This window comes from Ursus arctos, unplaced genomic scaffold (assembly GCF_023065955.2).
Source record: "Ursus arctos isolate Adak ecotype North America unplaced genomic scaffold, UrsArc2.0 scaffold_17, whole genome shotgun sequence".
In the NCBI taxonomy this organism is placed as follows: Eukaryota; Metazoa; Chordata; class Mammalia; order Carnivora; family Ursidae; genus Ursus; species Ursus arctos.
In genome coordinates, this window is record NW_026622841.1 from 36,343,772 (window position 1) to 36,367,015 (window position 23,244).

At 39.6% G+C, this 23,244-nt stretch overlaps 1 protein-coding gene across 50 annotated transcripts in view; it reads right to left on the reverse strand.

Annotated features, from left to right (window-relative positions):
• Window positions 1-23,244, reverse strand: part of DTNA (dystrobrevin alpha) — a 344,923-nt gene that overhangs the window by 106,966 nt on the left and 214,713 nt on the right. For 49 of the 50 annotated variants that reach the window (XM_044382918.3, XM_048218553.2, XM_048218534.2 and 46 more), the window contains 2 exons: window positions 14,131-14,198; window positions 3,579-3,659 (listed from right to left, as the gene is read on the reverse strand). In XM_044382918.3, coding sequence (XP_044238853.1) covers window positions 3,579-3,659; window positions 14,131-14,197 — 148 coding nt within the window. In that variant the 5' untranslated portion in view covers window position 14,198. Of the gene's footprint in view, window positions 1-3,578; window positions 3,660-14,130; window positions 14,199-14,476; window positions 14,497-23,244 lie in introns of those variants that run through there. The other variant, XM_057313146.1, reaches the window with a different exon arrangement.

Sequence of the window (23,244 nt, forward strand, 5' to 3'; positions counted from 1 at the left end):
TTTTACAACAGAGGTTGGTAAATGTCTTCTTTGTGTGTGGACAGTGGGGCACTACCAGATTACATGGTAATATTACGTAGATATTATGCTGGCATATATATAATAACAGAGAAAACAAATTTACACAACATTTTTCTGATGAAATTAAAAATATAATAATGGAAAAAAATATAATAATGGAGGGCATTTTTTTTCAATGCTTGTTTACCAATGAGAAGATTGGAATTGGGGCGGGGGAAGGATAACATTTTGCTTAACTGGGATTATAAGTAGTGTTCCCTATTTTAAAATTATTACAAATATTCATCTGTAAAAACTCCTATTTCACAGTCTACACAAAAGTAGGTGCTGAGCTGCATTTAATGTGCAAGCCACAGTTTTCTGGTCTCTTCTATGGGGTCTTTTTTCGTTCCTGAGAAGCAGTTACTCTCAGCCTCCATCAGGAATTGCATTAGAGGGAATGAACATGAATGCTGGTGACAGGGACCAGCGCTCTATATAGGAAACCATAAAGAGAGCAGGCAAGGGCTGTGGGACAGAAATACAGGGAATTAACTAACACTTCTCATGTCTGAATTTAGATAAAAAACAAATCTCTTAAAAGTCTATATACTCCATGCAATATCTAGACAATGTTTTTTTCCTAGGTGATGACAAGTTTTTATGTTTTTTCTCCCTCTACTATGTAGTTTTTAAGCTTACTTTTGTTAATACACAAAATCAATATTACCTGTAAATGAGGTCTGGACCTGAAAATAACCCGTTCTCCATTAAGGTCCATCGATTGCTATGAAGTAAACGCTATGGAAGAACTTCCAATAAAGCAATGTACTCACAAATACACTACCTGGATTTTTTTTTCTTATTTCTTTTATTGTAGAGTAAAACTCCATTATAACCTACCATAATTTATGGTGGATTCGGTTTTATTGCAGACAAAAAGGACCTTCCTCAAATACAGGGGTGTACATTTAACGTTGACTAACATTATGTCACATAAATACCAGTGTCCTGGTTATCTGAAAAAGAAGGCTCTACCTTTAAGATAAAACAGACTCAGCTGTGTTAGCATCTGGCAAACTCCTTAACATCACAACTGTGAGATTTGTTGTCAGGAAGGAAAGCCCAGTAAACCCATATCGTACTGCATTTAACGCTTCTGCTCAAGGTAGAAACAATTTTAAAAAATCGACTTAATTTTAGCAGAGCATTCAAAACCTGCTTGTTTCTCTTCCTTAAGCCTTACTTTTGTATAGTTTGTAGAGAATGTAATATTTTCCTCCTACACTTGATCTTAGCCAAAAGGCGGAGCAGCGATTTTCTTCATCAAATAAATGAAGTTTTTTAGGCATAACATTTCTCTGTGTCATGTCCACTAATTCTCTAAGAATCAGGCTAGATGTCTTCTTCTCTAGGAAATTCCCTCACGCCCGGACAGGGCACCACCTCCTTGTGCTCCCACAACACCATGCCCATATTCCTACCATTACATTTCCATACTGTGATAAGAGTCTGTTTAAAATTCCATCTAGTCTGACCCAGTTAGACTTTGGGCAACTTTAAGGCAGAGATCACATCTTATTCACATCGCTCTATTCCAGGCACCTAAGCACAGTGCTGAACACACAGTAGGAGCGCATTATAAGCTTTCAAAATTAAAAGGTTAAGTGATTGGATGCACTGAGAGACAGCTAGACAAGTATGAAAGTTCTAGTTTCCCCCAAGGATGGACTAGCGCTGTTTTCCTCACTGCTTTCCAAGGAGGTCAGTGTGACTATGACATGATTCTGGATGTCAGATAAGGATGAAGAGCAGAAAAAAACAGGAAGAGGAAAAGGAGATGCCCAAGAATGAGAAAGGGCCATTACCTGTGAGCAGGAGAAATGCGATGTGCCCAGGGTTGCTGGAGCTAGTTAGGGCCTTTGTAATGTTGGCTGCAGGGGTGGCTGCCAAATTACTGCCTCTTCTTTTCTTCCCTCTCTGCCGTCCTTCCTTTTCTTTATTGTTTATTTACTTTTTAGTTCATCCCTACCATTTTGTGACCTGTTTTTGCAATTCCCTATCTCTCCTGAATGGACCTGAGGAATCCTGCTTGGCAGAGCTCTATGGGGTCAGAACCCCCGTCCCTGCTCCTTCTCCTCTCACTTCCAACCTGAGGGCCACTGAGTGGTGATGAGAAAAGAAAGTACGAGGATCCTATCACTTTTTCATTGCTGAATATGTGGAGATTTTTCCTTTGGTTCGAATACGGGTGGTGGGGTTGGGTGGGGTGAAAAGTCTTTGTTCAGTGGGAACCTCTTCCTTGTCCTTTAATACCAGCCCTCGAAAGACCTTTTATAGACTCCTCAGTGCCCAGGGCTGCAAGGACATCCATGGATTCCTTCCCACATCTGCAGCATTCTTCTCATTGCCTCCCACCTTTTTTTTTTTTTTTTTTTGATGAGTTTAGCTTCCCATAAGGGGTCAAACATGTCTTTGATATCTGGCCAACCAGTTTTTAACCCCCTTCTCCTCCTGCCCCAAATTTCAGCTTCATTTCTAACCCCCGAAGCTGAGGAATAAGCTATAAATGAGCAACTAGAAGCCTAGCTACACACTGTCTGCCCACCCCCATAGTCATGACCTGGGGAGCCTGGGGTGGGGGCTGGCCTGCCCAGGGCCCCACGGAACATCTGCTGGAGACTCCGGGAGGGTAGAGGTGTGGAGATGGTTGGTTTCCACATTCCCCATGTCTAAGCCCTAATGCCACTTATGCAAAAACTGTGCGTACATACTCAGGAGAACATTATGGTTTTCATTTTTCTAATCCATCCAATACTAATTAGAAAATGAGAACAGTTATTAATTTTTACAGCAGTCAGTTTTCAAAAAGAAAAGAGTAAGTTCACACCCATGAACTATGAGGCAATTTTTCTTTCCAGAAAATGGATGTGGAGATACGATGGGAGCAGCGACGCGGCAGGCGACGCAAACGGCTCTCTGTGATTAGTGACCTAGTGGCTGCTGACATTGTAAAATTTGGGAACAAGTCGAAGCAAGTCCCTTTGTTTCTTCAACTATTACTGCCTCTTTTCCTGCTGTGGTCTGCTGTAGGCAAATGTAGTTAATACTCTGATACAAAGGGCACATTTTGTTGCTTCAGAAAGAAACTTCTGTGCTTTCCAGGTGCTTGTGAACATTTTTCTATACTTGTAAGGGAAACACCAATATAAAGAGGACTTAATAATATTTGATGTTTTATAAAGTGTGTGGAAACCATTCTGATGGCACTGCATGGACAACACCAAGGCAAGAGAAGAGAAGAAAAATAGCCATCTGGATTAAACCATCCCAAGGACGGGATTTCGTACACACCCAGAGGCGCATCCATTTCAATTCGTGAGCAGTTAAGAGCAATGAAGCCTTCAGAACTACCTACGATCGTCTCTCTACCATTTGTGCATCGTGATACTCTTTTTACTGTTGTGTAAACATATTTTTATCAACACTTACAAGACAACCATTTTTAATAAACAAAGTAACAAATGTAAACTGTAGGATTCAGGAGGGTAATTAGTCCAAACAACTGGCATACTTACAGTTGCATTTCTTCTGCACAAACCTAAGCTTGCATGCTGTTCTGTAGGTGGAGAGTCGGATACGATCCAGATCTTGAGCCCCTGGTGGGGGGAGAAACGGACACATATGGTATGCCATGTGTGTGGAAAGGGATTTCTAAGATTTATAAAGAAAACAATAGGTATTATAACCCATTCACTTAATTTTATTTTTATTTTTATTAGAATACAAATATAACTTTCAGACTTGGAAAGGTCTGCCTCCTATCCCTCAGGTTCTAGGGGAAGAGAGTACACGTAGCCAACACGTTGGTTGTCAACCACGTTCGTGGGCCGAGACACACGGCCTCAGCCCTCTGATGTCTGCCACTTCTGAGAACAGTCTGCTCGAGCTGTGACTTGAAACAGCAAGACGGTAGAAGTATCACCCAATAACCGTTTTAAATGCACTGTGATTGGTCATCAGAATGTGGCTGTGAGGTGAGAACTCGTTGAATGTGGGGAATCTTTTCTGTGGGACCTTAGGTCAACTGCTTTTATTTATTTTTATTTTTTTTAAATTTATAAGATTATTTATTTATTTGAGAGAGAGACAGAGAGGGAGGGAGAGAGCATGAGCAGGGGGGAGGGGCAGAAGGAGTGGAAGAAGCAGACTCCTCACGGAGCGCAGGGTGGGGGGGGGCGGCTTGATTCCTGGATCCTGTGATCATGACCTGAGCACAGGCAGATGCTTCGCCGACTGAACCACCTAGGTGCTCAGGTCAACTGCTTTTAGAAACCTCAGTTTTCTCATCTGGAAGTTGGGGATGATGATAATACTACTACTTATTTCACAGAATTATAAGGCAGATGCGTGACTGCACCAAAGCACAGAGAACACTGCCTGGCACATAGTTCGTGCTGTGTATTCATTAGTATTACTGGTGAGTATCCTGCAAACCTTCCTGTCAGCCTCAGACAAGACTCCTTTCTAAAAACAACCACTACTCTTTCTTATACTGTGCCTTCCCATTCCTCTCTAAAGAGAGGAACACAGTCCCCATATGCTTGACCTACCTTCTTCATTCTACACTTCTACTCAAGAATCCAGCATGGCTTCTACAGCTCACCAGGTCTGAATGTTCTGCTGAGAATCTTAGGCCCTCTGTGTGTTCTTTCCATGCTACCAAGACAGTAATATTTCCTATGACTCTCTACCCAGAACCCCTGCCAGGCTCGGGCTCGTGTCCTCACAACGTCCTGCCGATGGGCTGCTTGCTACATCCACACCAGAGTTCCTGATGATCCCCCTACCCTTTTCTGAATGAGCTGATCTCTAGACTGTGTCTAGAACATAGCAGATTTTCAACAAATGTCTGCTCTTCTCTGATTCCAAATATTTGGCTTTCTTTAAGCCCATGTTTATGGTTCATAGCAGATATAAAGGCACAGAGCTATATTTTGACATGTGTTGAACTTTACTAGTAAAAGTGCTACATAAATGCTTCAAAATAGAATAGTTAGGGTAGAAAGTAAATGAACTGGCCTAGAAATAATTATATTAGGAGGCCAAATAAGTGCTTTCCTAATGAAACTCGGGATGAATTAGCAAGTGTCCTACACTGAGAGCATTTAGCATTCCCTTGAATCAAACTGATCTCGTTGGATTCATTTAAAAATGATATCAATATTCCTATTACTTTATAGTTTTATGAGGCAGTTCATTAAACATTCATTCTCATGAGAGTGTATTACTTGACAAACAGGCTCATTGACACTGAGTGCTTGAATGATCAAAGAGATAGGTAGGGCCTACCCTCACCCAATGCAGGAATTCTCTTAGACATGCTCTCAAGAGATGGACATGTAGACAACGGCCATATATGATTATTTTCAATGATAGGGATGACTATAACTTAGTAAAAATAAATGAGCTTAAGTCAGTAAGCCTTAATCTTTCATTTCCTAGTTGTGTGAATTTGACAAGTTTTTACTTGGTATCTGAATTCTTCATGTATATGGGGATAACAATATCAGCTTTACCAGCTGGTAATGTCTGAGGCTTACACCTAGTGAGCACTGATAGCAGGTGGGACTCCTTAAAAGGTTTCTTATACCATTTCTGAGCAACAATAAGTGATAGAAATTTCTTTTTTATATTTGAGCTTTAATTTGCCTCCTGATAAGTTCAATCCATTTGATCTAATTTCCTTGCTAGAGACACATAATCTTTTCTTCCTGCCACTTGATAATTTATTTCTCACACATTGGGAAACAGCTATCATGATCAAGACTAGCATCTTCATTACCTTCTGAAGATTATGTACAAATGCTCTATCATCATGGAGTTTAAAGTTTAGCTGGGATCATAACTTCTTGACCCTTTAGATTGGAGAGGTTCAATTCCACAGCCATTTCAAGCACAATGTCTACCAAAGAGGGAGGCACAAGGGCTTCCCTACCTGCCTGTTGCTATAATTATTGTCATTATCATCAGAGATGGCTTTGAGACCTTTATCCATTCTAGTCTTTCTGCTCTATGGCTGGCTCATATCTCCTCGAAATGAGATATGTAAACTTAACCCAAATGTTACAGTTATTGCCTTGCCTGTATAGAATATATAGAAAGCAATCATTACCACCTTTGATAAGGACACTTACTAATGCAATTAAAAAAAAATAAATGGCTCATTCTTCTGGCTCTTTTCATTAAAAAGCGCATTTTAAAAAATCATATGTACCTACATCTGATCAGATCTTTTCTGTTTTCTATTTAAATGCTCATTTGGAGGCTAAAGGTAGGACTTCATATTTATTTGGTTAGTTTCTATTAATTTTTAGCTCATGCTTGTAACCGTTCTAAAAATTTTGATTTTGCCACTGCCGTTCCAAAGGGACTTCCCAGGTTCGTGTCGTCTGTAAATCTGAGAGGCTCCTGTGGAACATGAACTCTCTAAGGTGCTGGATAACCAGAGACGGAGAGACTATCAGAAGTGCCCGAACGCTAACTCTGCCTTTTCCCCTGGATGAAGATGTATTTTTATTGATGCTGAGCTTGGCTCAACAATCAAGAGAGTCTCAATATCTGTAAATAAGTCTTTAAAAGAAGACATTAGGGACATAGATTATTTGTGTAAGTTCTGGAAGAATAATGATAAGCCCCAGGTATAAAAGGGCTGTGATGTCGCACACAATTAAATGTCTTAGTTCCAGCAAGACCGTATCCTCCAGGGACAGAAACCGTGGCTCCTCGGCACCTCCTTCTCATAGAGGTCCTGGGGCAATTCGGCAAAGGTGCGTCTCTCCTGTACGTGGTCAAGAGGGGCACAGAGATGATGCTTTGGGACAGGAGACTGACCGTGTTCCCTGCCCTATCACAATGTGGACTTAACTGACCCTCTGTCTTGTTCAGGAGTCAGGAATGGGTCTGAGGGTATCTTGATGTTTCCTATTTGTATAAGTTCTTCCTGGCTGAGGATGTAAGCCCTGAATATCAGACAGGATGTGCTGAGCAATGAAACTTAGCTTTTCAGACATGAGCTTTCCACACCACCTTGAACAGACAATGTAAGTGGCAACCACAGGATCCATATGGTGCTGGGACCCAAAAGAGCTGAGCTGAGACATGCTGCACCAGCTCTTGCTTTGTTTATCCAACTTGTTTAAAATAAATGTATTTGTCCCTGCCCCAGTAAACCATAAACTTAATTCATTTTTACACGTTTGGTCTCTTCTCAGAAGTCTACAAATTCGTAGCCTGCCCTGGGAGTAGTCACACGTCTTCTGTGTCCAAGTCATTGGTTAAAACCAAGGACATGACCAGGGCCACAAATAAACTCTTCTAGTATGCTACTAGAGGCTGTCCTCCTCCAAGCTGATTGACCCATTACTTGTTCCTGCAGACATGGTCACACCACCACCTATAAATCTACCTAACTGTAGTGATTCAGTTCACATTTCTCTAACACACACACAACGTAAGAGACTTTGCCAGTATCTTGCTGAAATTAAGGTTCATTTTTATGCTATAGTATTTCCCTAAGCTGGCAGTCTAGGAAAAAAGGGAAATTATTAAAGGGAATTATTTTTATAATAATAATAATTATATACAATAATAATCTAATTTAATACTTATTCAATAATTTAATAATTAAAATAGACGTACATTAAATATTAATTATAATTATTAAATAAATATTATTTAATATAAACATTATTTGATGTTATTTAATAATTTAAAATTTAAAATAATTTATTGAATTATTTAATAATTATTTAATGATTTACTATTACTATTAAAAAGGGAAATTAGCTGACTTAATTCCTTTATAAAAAAGATACAATTGAATAAATGAATAAAGAAGTCAGTAGAGCAATCTTTGTTCTTAGCATGTTGAAATATCTAGGATTAACACTATATTTATCCTGTGATCTGAAAACGAAAATCCATCTTATCATAAAACCTACCAGTTCATACCTTAGACTCTCAAGAATCTATATTCTTCCTTTTTAATAGAAAATCGGTATAGCAAAAAAAAATGAGTATAGTATTTCCCTATTTTTTGTTTTTTGCAATGTCCTTTTCATTATTTCTGAAAAAAATGGATGGTATTTTTTCTTTTAGTATTACATCACTGGGATATAATTCTTTAAAACATGTAGATTCAACTCATTTAAATAATATATTAGATTTTCTTCGTAATAATAGAGAGAGGCCTGGGGGTAAATAATTAAGGGTGGAGATGAATATTGTTTTCTAGTCTTAGTATCTGTTTGAAACTTTTCATAATAAAAATGTAAAGCTAATTCACTTAAGGCAACTTGATGCCCTTGTACCATCTCCTCAAATCTCTCATGCCCATGTCATATTTGGAAGAAAGTCATAAAGACAAAAGCAAAGACGCAGTTAAGAAATTCTGACTGATCACAGGGGCGCCTGGGTGGCTCAGTCAGTTAAGTGTCCCACTCTTGATTTCGGCTCAGGTCATGATCTCAGGATTGTGAGATGAAGCCCTGTGTCTGGTTCCGCGCTGCCCCTCGCTCCCCTTCCTCTCTCTAAAAAAAAAAAAAAAAACAGAAATTCTGATTGATCACACTGTTATATTCTACAACTCCTGTTTTTCTTCTCTTTTGTTCTTCCTTCCAAGATTTTTCTCCTCTCTTCCTCTCTGTCCTTCCTTCTCTCACTCTCTCCCTCCCTTCCTCCCTCCTACCTTCTTTCTTTTTCTCCATTTATCCGACTATCTTTTTATCCAACCAACCAACCTTACCTAATTTTTGGCTTTCATTTTATTACATTCTGAATAGTTTCCCACGATTCACGTATATTTTGCGTTTCATGTTTTGATAGCTCATTATAAAGCCTTTGGTATAGTAATTCAGATAATTAAATATCTCATTCATTTTTCAAGTTCACTCAACAAATATTTACAGAATTAACATGAAGGCTACGAACTTTGTGTCTGAACTCTTCCATGCTTGCTGACTGACTGGATTTGTGTGTGTGTAAGAAAGAGAGAGAGAGAGAGAAAGATTGAGAAAAGAGTTTGGAGGTCGAGAATAATGCTCAAATTTCTACCTTAGGACACTCAGTGGGATGGGGAGGCCCTCACTGGGCTAAGGGACAAATATGGAGGAATAGGTTTGTAGGTGGGGGGATGAAGAGTTCAGTTTTGGGCTTACAGAGATTGAGGTGCTTGTGGGATGTCCAAATGGAGATATCAGTGGCAGATGGATATGCAGATATAGAACTCCTGACTATGGAATACATTGACAGAATCATTAACAAACATATAAAATGCAGCAATTTGTCTTCATGGGGCAAGACAGAATATTTATCCAAGAGGAGACTCTGCATATAATCAGGGGCACTTAGCGGAATTAATGGTGAGCCCACCTCAAGCTGCTTCATTAGTAGAAACCTTGATAGTGAGGGAGCAAGGCCAGAAGGGACACGGAGTTTATCTACTGACTATTCTGGATAAGCTGGTTTATGAGAATACGGGATGTGACTTTGAAAGGACTCCTCAAAACTTGTGAGCCATAACAATGATGGTGAAGCCTTGAGAGAAAGTAAAGTTATAAACGGAGGGAACTGATCAAGAACAAAACTTTGGTAAAATCTGGCTTCAGGGTGTCTGGAAGATGCGAAGAGACAGAAAAAGAGAAGCAGAGTGGTCAAAAAAAGCAGAAGAGCAGACTAGAGTGGTGAAGTAAGAGAGTATTTCCAGGATGGTGACCCATGGTATTAACATCTTAAAGAAGATGAGGAGCAAGTGAAAATAGTCACTGTACCCACCATGACCATAGGGTGTGTGGTGGGCTCCTGGTAGCAGTCTCATTCATGGCATGTTCCTGAATCTTTGAAATCAATTTTCCTAAAAGTCATAGTGTGTATTGTAAAATCATACTTTAGGTTTCATTCCAACTACCCACGTGCTGCCTGTAGTCAACTTTCTGAAGAACTATCTGCCTTTGAACAATTCAAGTGTTTGTTGAGTACCAACATTTGCCTCTTTTTGGTTTTCCATCCCTCCTCTGCTTAAAGCCAGTGGTATCACTCTGATTTCTCCTTGGGACCTTCTTTATCTTGGTAGGTAGTCTTCCAAGTTCTGAAAGAATGTTTTCCAATCACTCTCCTCTGATTAAAACCTACCTATCTGGTGCCCTGTAGGCTTTTAAACCAACATTTATTCAGCATCTAAGGTGAATGATTTTGAAGGTAAAGGTCTATGGTTTGTCCTTAGGACTGTTGTTCGCAACAGTGAGTGACATGTTCATAAGTAAGCGTCATATAAGGCAAAGTGATGTCCTTTGAGAGCAGAAACACAGAGGTGATTTAATTCCAAGAACAAACAATTTATTCTGCTAAAAGCCAATCTGATAAACTTATTTGAGCTGATAAACTTATTTGATGGCTGAAAAGCCAAGGTGAGGATGACATTTACCTTTAACTAGCCTTTTTGGTTTTAATCTAAGGTACTAAATAAACTGATAATTAGGGCATTCTACTGAAGGGAATTTTTGGTTAAGGGCAACTTGTCTAGAATTTCTTTAATCAAAGTTGGTGGCCACAGGGTTAGTGTTTTGTTCTGTTTTTAACATAAGGCTAGTCATTTTTTGCTTATTTGTGAGTCCATGCTACCCTTAATTTCACTTCTTTACCATTTCTTCTTGCTTCTGCTGCTTGTGGTTAGGAGCTCAGAGTAGATGTTTAATGCAAATGTGCTGTAATCCCCTGAATTTGTCTAAATTTCTTATCAATTGTTCTTCTTATCAATTATTATTCTCTGTTCTTTGTGTCCTCTGTTCTTTGGTCTTAATGTTCCCCTCAGCCTGACTCACCTTCAGACAGGCTTCTTACAGACCCAAGGCCTCTGACCCTCGTTTCCTCAGAGCATTTACTTTAGAAAACTTGTCCTTGTAAATTCTTTGCCCCATTTTGAAGTAATCTTCCAGCCTCTTGATAGTTTTACAGCCCAGGAATATCTTTCTTAAGGAGGACACGGGAGCCAAACCTTTGAAATACAATCATTGAGGGAGATCTCCGATTCTCTGTTGGAGGGTAGAAGCCTGACTTTCTAATTGGGACAATTAGCAAACACAACTGACCCCCTTCCCCACGAATAATCTTCAGGACTTTTGCACTAGCTCACGCCAATACTTAAAAACCCTCCTGCCTTCCAGGGAGTTGAGTTCAATCTCTGTTTTCTCTTGGAGTAGGTCCTGACTGCATTCCAATAATCTGGAATAAAGTCTTCCCTGCCTTAACCCTCTCACATGCAATTTTTCTTTGGCATTTGTAGTTTCCAAAACAAAGACTCTCTTTGGCACTTTCTTTTGCTGTTTAAAAAAAAATTTCTAGAAAATACTTAGCTGACAGCATTTACGATTTCCTCCTTCTTTTTTAGCTCCCTCACAGATTCCTGGGGGAACTTACTTTCCAAGGCCTGATGTCAGTCTTCCCTGATAATAAGTTTCCTTGTCTTTGTGTGTGTGTGTGTGTGTGTCCTGCTGATAGAGCTGCTGGGGTAACCCATATATTTTTCAACTATTTAACACGTTCTCAAGGAGATCACCTCTCTCTTTTATATGACAGACTACCTATCAACATCAATTCTTCCTTTGAAATCAGCCAGTTGTCTTACTGGGCATAATCCCACTAACTGCGGTCATGTCCTACTTAGCGTCAATCTAAATAGGATGCTTACAAAAGCATTGTTAAGGTCAGATCTATTTTCCCACTTTTGGACAACATCTGAGTCTATTATTTAGCATACCCAAGGAAGAAAGACACACATTCGTGTGGCTTGCTTAACTATTCTGATCACTAATCAGAACTCATAAAATGATTTAATAAAGTACATGACATCCCGGAGAAGTTTCTGTGAAAAGATAGTTACAATTTGGGAAATGAATGCACAATTTTGTTATATGTCTCTCATTTGAAAAATTCAGAGCTTTTCTGTTTCTGTGGCTACAAAACTTATGTCAATCATCCTTTGATTTGGACAACTTTAACTCGGAAGACATTTGCGACATATGTATTTGTGCCAAGTACTGCGCCAGGTGCAGAAGGAACTGGGACGGTGTACTTAAATTTGGATAAGTATTTACAAAATCATGAAATAAGCACAATTTGTAATTCTTGCAGTGTGTTGGCTGATACATCTTTAATGTTACAAGGATAAATTCAAAGATTTCCCCCAAGACTTTACTGCTTTGTTATGTTAAATATTCATATATTTTTCTTTTTCTGACAAAACACTGGCCCATGATGTATGGGGCTCCGACTTTCAGTCAAAGAATCTATGGTATGGGAGGACACCTGTGCTGGCCTGCATTTTGTGGAGCTGGGCAGAGGTAATTAGGTTCCTTCCTTGGTTAGATTTGTATCAACAAAGGGCACAATTCCAGGTGGCTAGCCATGCCAGAAGTGAAGATACAGGACCAAACATGGCTGAGGAAATTGGAAGGTCATGGCTGCAACTCTCTCAGGCACTTTAGACATGTCTCTGAAAGTGGAAAAAGCGAGCAGCATGATTGAGATTCTTCACATCAATTTTAATTTTCTTTCCTTTTTGTTAGTTCTAACACTATCTTGGTGCCTCCAGATGATTGGGAAATGATAAAGAAAAATATGAATCTTATTATCTGGGACTTTCCTTTATCTGCTCCCGAGCCTCATTCTTGCCAAATCAGTTCCAGTCTTCAGTAGAAACCTAATTTTGTCTACCGCCTTCTCAGAGAGAAAGGCTTACAACTCACTCCTGCTCATCCTTATTCCTTATGCAGGGAAGGAGAGATAAAAAGACAATAAGAGAATTGTACTTTTTTCTTTCTAAGATTGAATTTGAGATGTGTGCCCCCCACCATGACAAGTTCCTCTTCTTTATGAATAAGAAATAACGGTCTGTGGGGCCCCTGGGTGGCTCAGTTTGTTAAGTGTCAGACTCTCGATTTCAGCTCAGGTCATCATCTCAGGGTCATGAGATTGAGCCCCAAGTTGGGCTCCGTGTTGAGCATGGAGCCTCCTTGAGTTTCTCTCTCCCTCTCCCTCTGCCCCACCACCCCCACTCATGCATGCTCTATTTCCCTCTAAAAAAAAAAAAAGGAAAAAAAAGAAAAAGAAACAATGGTCTATAATGGAGACACTACCAACCAATTACTTACATGGCAACCAGGCATTTACATAAATCAATAACCTTTATTTAATGGATTCTCCACTGAGGTAAGTAAATATAGTTTTGGTTTGGTTTCCCTCATGTAGCAGGTTACCTCCAAGCTCTCTCTCTCTCTATCTTTTTTTTAAGATTTATTTACTTATTTTACAGAGAGAGGGTGCACATGAGTAGGGGGTAGGGAGAGAAGGAGAGGGAGGGGCAGAAGGAGAGAGAGGGAGAGAGCGTTTCAAGCTGACTCCCTGTCCAGTGTGGAGCCCAACTCAGAGCTCAGTCCTAGGACCCTAAGATCATGACCTGAGCCGAAACCAAGAGTCCGATGCTTAACTGACTAGCCACGCAGGCGCCGCATCTCCAAACTCTTCTTAACTTTATTTTCCTTTTCACTTTTTAGGAGCTGGTTTGTGGGACAGATTGTTCCCCTCTTCATAAAGTCCAAATGACAGTGTATAGTTTGGTCTGGTGATCATGCTTGATTCTTCTTTCCCGTAGGACCATATATACCATTTTGCAGCTAAACCATTCAATAATTCATTTCACAGACTATATCTAGTGCCTACAATACACCAGACACAGCGATATTGTGGGGACATGACACAGATTTTAAAATTTAGTGGACTGTATTTGTGCCAGCTCTAACTTATGTTTATCAAGGGTCCGTGTATATACGTACATTCGGCTCTGCGAAACTTCTCCTTCCATAGAAAATATACAGTCTAGTAACAAATTATGATGATTTGCTAATTTCACTCTTACCTAATAGGAAACAAAATTGCCCAAAGGCACATTTTATACAAGGAATTTAGGATTTTAAGGAAAAGTACAAATGCCATAAGGATTAAGTGGTTACCTCCAGTCTTTCTGTGAGTATTCAAAGGAAACTATAGGGTGTTCCTTAAAAGTTCTATACTTACTCATCTCTGCAAACAGCTGTCTTCTTTCTGCCATGGTATTTCCTCTTTTCCCACTATCTTCAATCATTCTAGGAGACAAAATGGTTACAGTGTTATTACCTCATGCTAATGAGGCAGCCATTTCTACGTAAACACACTTGGCTGTAGTTATACCACAGAGACAAACTATTTCAAACTGTGTGTTTAAAAAGTGTAGCTTTACTTTCACTAATTTAAATCACCATACATATTTTTCCATATACAATGTTGTTGTAATTGTTAGAGGGGGTATAAAATTTTTATTTTCTAACATAAAAATAACTACAATAGCAGATGACCTTGTGCCAAACTGAGTACAAGCACCCACCATCTGTCAGGTGGCTCATTTCACATACAGCTTCCCTTTCCATTTTGGGGAAATACCTACGAAGAACAGAGAGCGGATATTACAGATTCCATTCAACAAATGATGAGATTGAGAATCTCATGAGACTTACTGAAGTGAATGGTGAAAACATTTGGACCCCAAGACCAGTTTGCCTTCCCCATATTCTGCTGCAGGATGTCCCTGGGCACCCCAAACCCCTAGTTTGGCTGCAGGTTATTTTCTAAACATTGATCTCTAAGTTGAGTGTTTAGAATCTGCAATAGTTTTTCTATGCATAATAATTTCATGCAAGGTGGTTAGGCTCACATCTCTCTACTTAACCATACTACTGCTTGCGGGAATCATTTAAAAAGTACTATGAAAATGCCAACAGATAAAACAGAGAATAAAAAAATATTTAAAAAAATTAAAATTTTACTTGAGGAGAAAGAAGATAATGAGAAAGTTAATGGAAATGCTGTTTTAGCCTGATAGAGGACTTTGGGCTAAATATTAAGGGTTTTATAGGTTGATGGAGTTGATCTTTTATTGTATCTAATTAAACTTTTGAAAAACTAGTTTCCCCTCTCACACACGCCTGTACATATACACATATACCACCGTGTTCTGATTCTCAGGCGCAGATCAGCTATGCCTGATCTTTTTGCCTGTCTTTCAACGGACTCCACTCTTTCTCAAATATGGTTCTCTGTCTATGCTATTTTTTGGTCCGGATTCCCCTCTCCCTGTGCCTGGCTAACTTGCAATAACAGCTCTTAGTTTAGGTGGATATTGCTCTGAAATCCTCCCTCATTCTACGATTGGCTGGGTTTGGTGCCTTTCCTCTGAGCCTCCACAGCCCGCTATCCCTTTCTCTCAATCCTGAAAATTCACTTAACAAATCTTTATGGAGTGCCTTCTATACTCCAGGAACCAAATTAAGTTCTAGGTATACAACAGTGATCAAGTCACAGTTCCTACCCCCAAGGAGCTTACACTCCAGTCAGGGAGAAACAAAAGCATAGAAGCAACGAAAGCATAACGAACTAATATTAGCCAAAGAAGTGGAAAGATATGTGAGTGTGAGAGACATTGACTACCTGGGGGTAAATTTAACAGAACTAAGTTGCAGAAGACTGCTGAAAAGATAATGGAGTTGTGTACAAAATAACTCACCTAAGGGTAAAAGAAAATATTGGTGGTGAAAACCAATGTGATGCCAGTTATTCTGGTCAAAGATCCTCACCAGTTGTTTCTAGGAGTGAAGGATTATTTGCCTACTGCCAGGAAGGGAAAGAAGGGCATGGAACAACAGCCTTGGTTTACAGAGTTTAGGGAAGGGTACATTCCCATTCAGGATGGATGATGATGTGCCCAGGGTCTGGCCTAAATAATACCTGGAAAAGAGTAGGGTTATTAATGAAGGGTCTTCAATTTGGTAACAATTCAGTGCTGAACACAGTCAAGTACTTTCTTTTCATGATTTTAAATACGCAGGTATGGTTGGTATATAGAGATCACACCCTTCCTAATTCACAGAAACCCATCTCCTTTACTCCAGACAGAGGAAGTCGGTAGATAATAATCTGACATTCACAAAATAGTCTGGATACAGCTTCCAATTTTTATTTCAAGAGCTTAGAAGTGGTGTTGAAGCAATAGAGAGATAGGGGATAAAACCAGTGATACGTTCCTGCATCTGTCTGTATGTTGGAATGAGATGAAAAGAACTGTTAAAAATAAATCACAAAGGATGGCGGGCTGGAAAGCTCTGATGGAAAATGTCAGGGAAGGAAAGACTGGCCCCCAAACCCACAGCACTTCCTGCCTGATCCCCTCAATTGGTAGCATTTGTGACATCGCTTTTCTAGTTAACTTCTTGTGTGTCTCTCTGTAAGGTTTTTGAGGGCAGTGACTTCAGACATTTTAAATTCTTCACAGTGCCTAGCAAACTCCAAATGATATGTCCAGTTAGTATTTATTGAAAAAAAAAAAAAGAATTAAATAAAAAAAATAGAGGAGAGAAGAGGAAAGAACAGTAAGAGCTAAGTTTGCTCTCCATGAAATGGACTTTTAATTATATTTCCCCAAACCGACTCATGGAAGAGTTCAATTCAGATTGTACTAGTTTCAGAAATTAATTATTTGAAATGAGGGAGACTAATTTATATCTATTATAATCTAGGACCATACATTTTAAAGCAAAATCTTGTCTTATGAAACAGAAGTTAAAATAGGTGCAAACTCCATTGATGTCACCATTTGGGCTGTTCATCATCATTTTGTGGTTAACTCATAAAAGAACCATAATTAGTTACATAATAGGAATTAATTCTCACCTCTAAGTAAAATGTGTACCTTATAAGGATAAGAAGGAAAAACTCAGTAGTGTGAAATAATAGAAAGCATGGAATATAATTACAAATATAAAAGGGAAAAAACACATTCCTCATTTTACCCCTTAAGTTTCCTGGGAAGCAGCACAATTAGATTAAATCGAGAACACACATTTATTACCCATTCATCATAGTCATATAGTAAAAAGGGAAGGGATGCTAGTTTACTGCTTACGTGGATTCAACAGAGGGACTGATGGACAGTCAGTTCATGAATCAAACAGGCAAGGAGCACCACCGTGGGCTCCTTAGTTTCCAATTTAACTCTGATCAGGGGGACTTGAGATACATAACACTTGACTTTCTTCTCAGAAGGAATGAAGAGCAAAACTTTCGGTAGCGGAAGGTGGGAGGGTTTTTGCAGAGAGCAATTTTGCTTCTGAAATTGTCACGAAGCTCTGCTTTTCATGAATTTCAGTATTACAACAGCTGCCCAAAGTCATATGGAGGAGATGGAGGGGAAAAGAACCCATCTGTGACAATACTAATGTCACAAGGTGTATGGCTCACCAACAGGCCTCATTTGGTGAGTTTCTGTTACTCCTTCATGTAGACAAGATGCTTGCAACCTTAGAATTTACCAGATTGCATAAATGTCAAAATAGCAAAAGGAACTAACAGGTGATGAATAAGTGATGAACCCCATTAAGTCATTTCCTTTACTAGGGTTCAGTCCCATGAATTATACAGGGTGTGCGTTGTTTTCAGTTATGAGAATCTATCCATTTCATTTACTGAAGAAATATTTATAAGGTAGCTATAATTTGTCAGATAGTCTGCTAGTTTCTTAAGATCCAAAGATGAATAAGACATGATTCTTGCTTTTAAGAAGCTCACAGTTTAAAGGAGAAACAAATTATTCCAAATGAGAATTGTATTTGGTGTAATATGTACAATAATAAAAATAGGTATTACTAAATATAGTGGTTTACTTCTGGGAAATCTGAGGGAGGCATCCAAGGGTGACTCTGGAACAGAGTTTATAGGACAAACAAGAATTTTCCAGATAGAAATGAGTGGAGAAAAGGTAATCAGAGTTAGAGGCAATCATGGAAAAAGCATGGAGCTTTAATGAGAATATATGGGAAATGGGAATAGTTCAGTATTGCTGAGTGCAAGTGTGAGTAGAGAAGCCAGAACAGGCATCAGATCTAGAAGGTCTATTCTTCATGTCTAAACAGTGTAGGGCTTTCCAGAAGACTGGATTCCACCCATGGTTAAGTAGGAAACTGATGAGTACAGATTTAGGTTTTGGCAAGACGACTCCAGCATATTGAGTGGAGGAAAGTTCAGGTAGGTAGGAGGGTAGGGAATGGGAGCACATGATTAGGGGAAGAGTCCAGTTTGCTGGAAACTTCTGTGATTCAGGAGCAAGCATGTTATGTCTCATGCTAAAGGATTGACTTGAGATTCAGGGCGCATGCAACGGGACTTGGTGATTTGCGGTCCCCGTGAAGAATGCTGGAGGAGGGCAACACAGCCTTTGCTCTCCCACACCACTTCACACGTTGGGGAAAGCAATCTGCTGCAGTAATGACTTCCTAGAAAGTGGGTCCATCAAGTCGCCTTCTTCCAGCATCATCATCAAAGGGGGCCACAAAACTGGACAGGGAGGGCTCCTGCTCTCTGCCGCTATTTATGGGGGACAGATGAAATAACAGAGTAGAACAGTGAGGGAACCAGCAAGAAATAAAGAGTAAATCAAAATACAGGGCACAAAGTGTTAGAAGAAATGTGAATTGTGTTTTGGCATAGTGAGAATAAGTTCACATTGAAATAGCACATTCCTGAGTTACTTCCTTCATGACACTTCTTTAATCCAACATCATCCATACTAAACACACATTTCTATGCCACATGACATAAGAAGTTTTAAATGTAAAATCCTAAACTAATGGTGTCTTACACTTGTATAACTTTCAGAAGATTATAAAATGCTTCTCTCCCCTGTGACCTTGTGAAGAATTTGGGGAGGTATTATTATTCCCCAGTTATAGCTGAAGAACTTGGGACTCAGGCAGATAAAAAAATGTTACCCAAAAATACATTTTGTGGCAGGGGAAGACATTTAATCAATTTTTTTTTCGTTTTTAATTTTTAAATTCCTAGGCTGGTATGAATTCTAATTGCCAGTAATCTTACTCCAGCTGCCACTGTTCAATACAATTTAAGATTTCCTGAAACTAGTAAGTGAAAAGAAGTTGCTAGAACTTGGTGGTTGATAAGCCAAGAGGAGACGGACGGCAAGGGCCCACAGCTCTCTCAAATTGCAGGAGAGATTCCTTCGTGTGCTACTCCCTAACGGAATCCTCCTATTCTAAAACATTGTTATACTGGAAAGAAACACGGAGATGAAAATGATTCCCAGCGTCCAGACTGATGTAAACCCAGACACGCAGAAACACAACTCACACACTGGTTCACATTCTCACGTTTTAAATCCACAAAAGCTGACAATGTTTTCAGAAACATCTGGCCCTGCTTTGCCTCTGCTCCCTTTGAGCAAACCCTGAAGACTTGCAGGCTCTGTGCTTAGTATGACGAGCCTGTTTCCAGGCTGAATTTTCCTCTGCTTTGCTCCAGGTGGATGACAGGAGGGTGCTGGGTTTGGCAATCACCGGGCCCTGCCATCCCCCAAGTTAATAACTGCAGTGAAGGCCATTTCAAGCTTCTTTCCTCCTTTAATTGATTTATTGGTGGCATATAAATGCCTGTTTCCATTTCTGTTAATGAAAGAGGCCTCTGATATGACTTTCTCAGATTTACATTCTCGTCCTCATCTTTGGCAATATAATAAAAAAAGTATTCAGAGCTCTTCCCTGAGGCAAAGTATAATTGCACTTGCTTTTACTTCCCAGTCCTTTATCGAGATGAGCCCCTGTAAGTAGGAAAATGCTGTTACTAAAATAAATGGCTATAATGGGTTTCAGATTTCTTTTACTTTGAATGTCATCTTCTGCTCTTGGAACTTGGGTCTTGTGACTGGGGGACGAGAGGTATGAGCTCACTATTTTACTATGCTGACCACCTGGATGCGTTATGAGGGGTTTGATCTCCCCTCCAAAGTACCAACCATAGTAGTATTCCGCTGTGACTGCCCATCACACGAGCCTGGAGACCTTGTCAAAATGCAAATACCTGGATCTACTGAATCTGGGGTTGGAACGGAGCATTTGTGTTTTTAAGAGCACCACAGGTGCTCTGATACACAGCCAAGTCTGAGCTAGAAATAGAATACTAGTTGAGTTTGACTATAAACCTATTGGCAGAATATTAGGGTGGAATTCTTACCTTGCTTTATAATACGTTTCTCTTGTTTGTAAGCCCCACTTTACAAATGTACTTTGAGCCCAGGAAGAAGATAATTAATTCTTTGGGGAATGGAAATATACATAAACATTTCCATACAATGATATGGGTACCTAATGAGGCAAACTTTAAGAAATAGAAAATGCCATTAAAAAGTTGAGAAAACCATTTTTATTCTGGAAAGAACTACTTTGAGTGGTACTGTCAAGTCAGGAAGGAACCTGCTGTTCTGGGGGAAGAGTGTACCTGGCGTTTAAGGACATTTGGTTTTGTTTGCTTTCATTTGGCTCGGTAAGAGGCTAGGACGCCGCCATTAGCAGCTGCCAACACCTTCACCTCCTCCTTATTAGTAGCAATGGCTTAAAGATTGCAGAGCAAGGCTGAGAACATCCTGGCATGGGAAAAAAGGAACCTTTTGGAAGGAAGATGATGAACATTAGAACTCTTTAATGTGGGGTTTGAAGTTATTAGAATGTTTCTGAAGGACTGGAGAGCCCTGTCTAGGAGCTCGATTAAAAGGACCTCTTCTAAGGGGAGATCACTGTAAGAAGGGGGTTGTCTACGCTGATGCTGCTGGCACTGCGCTAGGACCCAAGATTTTTCAGAACACCACCTTTCATTCAATATGATGTGCCTTTGGGACAATGGTAGTGTGTGTGTGTGTGTGTGTATCTATATTTTTCAGGAGAAATAGTGTTAAGAGTACAGGCCACTTGGTCATGGTGGAACTATAGCCATCCCTAACACTAGAGAGAGAGGTTACTTTGTTCTCCTACTGGGATTGCTAAATTCTTAGCTCCTGGGGTATAGGTGTTAGGAGATGACTGCCTTCTGATCATTCGGAACTTTCTCAATTCAGTGTAAGATGTCACTGTTCATAAACATAGGTCTGTTTCTTTTCCCTACATGTCTAATACTTGAAAACAAAGAAGTGAGAAGTTCCCTCCTTCCATAAGTAGAAGACTGACTATTTTTCATTAATCTTGCAATGGGACAACCCCCATTTTATAGCCCCACCTACTATAGTGAGATTATACTGTATATCTACATAGACATTTATAAGAGTAAAAGATTTTGAAAAATTTTAAGATTGTGATTCCAAATTTTGTTCAAGTGACTTTAGCTTCTCAATAATGAGGCTTCAAAATGACAGGATGTATTAACTGATTAAGCAGTGCAATGCTGTCCAGGCCATAGTTTAAGTTTTAGATCCTCTTAAAGATTTGATAAAAGGTAAGGACCCTTGCCCCACCAAAACGTTTATGTACATCCATGGCTCACAAATAAAGGAAGTATAGTTGCTTATGTGGGCTTGTTTAGGGAAGCCGGCCAGGAACTGCTGAGACTCAAAGGGAGCTTTGTTTTATAGGGAGCACCAACTGTTGGCGAAAGGGAGCAGCCAGGCACAATGGGTGTATCTGCAAAGAACCTGCCCAGAGGGAGAGTGCAAGAAGGTTCGTGGGGGCCTTTTGAGGCCAAGCAAACAGGAAAGATGTCAAGGAGGAGGCAGTGATGGGCTCCTCACTTGATAGAAACCAATGTGCCAGGGTTGACACACCTAATATTCATGTGTCAAGCAGAAACTCACATCTGATCAGTCCAGAGTGCTGTAGGACATTATGGCATGACTCCTGGTGCTTGAAAGATCTTAAAAAGAGTAGAAAGAGGTAAGTCCCCCTTGTCTGATTCTAATGCTTAAGGGGAAAAATGGGGCAGTTACTGACCCATGGGCCAACTGTTGTCTGGACTTCTGGGAGTGGGACTTCCAAGAGAAGAACTCAGAAAAACAAAGTGCGAATCAGTGTAGGACATGGCATTGAGCATCAAGATATGGGCCAAGGAGGCTTGTGTGCTTTAAAAAGTCAATTTTTTTATTTTTATTTTTTAGGGTTAAGGAATGTTACATGTAGAGAGGTAGAAAAGGCAAAGTCAGGTAAGAAAATTGTTTTCCGCAATAGGACAAGAAAGTCAGAATTTTTTTTGGGAGAAGAAATAGTAATAATAAGATTAAAAGAATAACTGCCACAACACTATTTAAAACAACTGCCATTTTACAAAAATCTTGCCCTGTACCAAGCATTATGCAGGAGTTTTCTTATTATGTTCTTAGAAGAACAGCATATGTTGATATCGGTATTCCCATTTTACCAATGTGGACACTGAACTTTAGAAAAATTAAGTAATTGCCTAAGTGACCAATTTAGAGTCGAACCAGACACAACTGACTACAGAGCCCACTGTGCTTCTTAAGAGCAAAATTGCGTGGTATGAAGTAAGACTCAAGGGAACTTCTCCTTTTTCCCTAAGCATGGTGGTGGGGCATTTCCACACATATACACACGGACTGAGGCTGAAGCATCACCGAAGATGTGCATTAGTGGATGCCAAGGGGAGCCGGGCAGGATGGTGGTAAAGGGATATGTGCTGGCATGATTTAGCTAAGGAGAGAGACATATAAGTCATAAAGCGCATTAGGTCCTCTGCACTCCCTGCTTCAAATTCTCCCACCTCTCCTCTTTTCATTTTATTCCCTCTTTCCTGGACCCAGCCTCCTCTTCTTGCCCTTTACTCACTTTCTTCATTTCTATGTGTATTAGGGAATATGACTCAAACCAACAAAGTAGACCATTCTTAAGCTTGAGAAAGAAAGATCAAGCAAGAATAGTGGGAAAAGAAAAAAAAAAGAATGTTATTTGGTGAATAAGTTCTGCAGATTGAATGGATAGCCTGGTGACTATAGGTAATAATGATGAATGTTAAACTTGAACTTTGCTAAGACAGTAAGTCTTAAGCTTTCTCATAAAAAAAAAAAAGAGGGTAACTACTTGAGGTGATGAGAGTGTTAAGTAACTAGCTTGTGGGAATCATTTCAAAATGTATAGGTATATCAAATCATGTTGTACACATTACATATATTATAGTCTTATTTGTCAATTATACCTCAATAGAGCAGGGAAAATTAAGTTTATGCCCTTAAAATGCAAATTTCCCTGGGAGAATCAGAAAGTTCATCTTGGTATAATTAATTTGGTTTCTTCTTCTCCTTCTTCTTCTTCTTCTTCT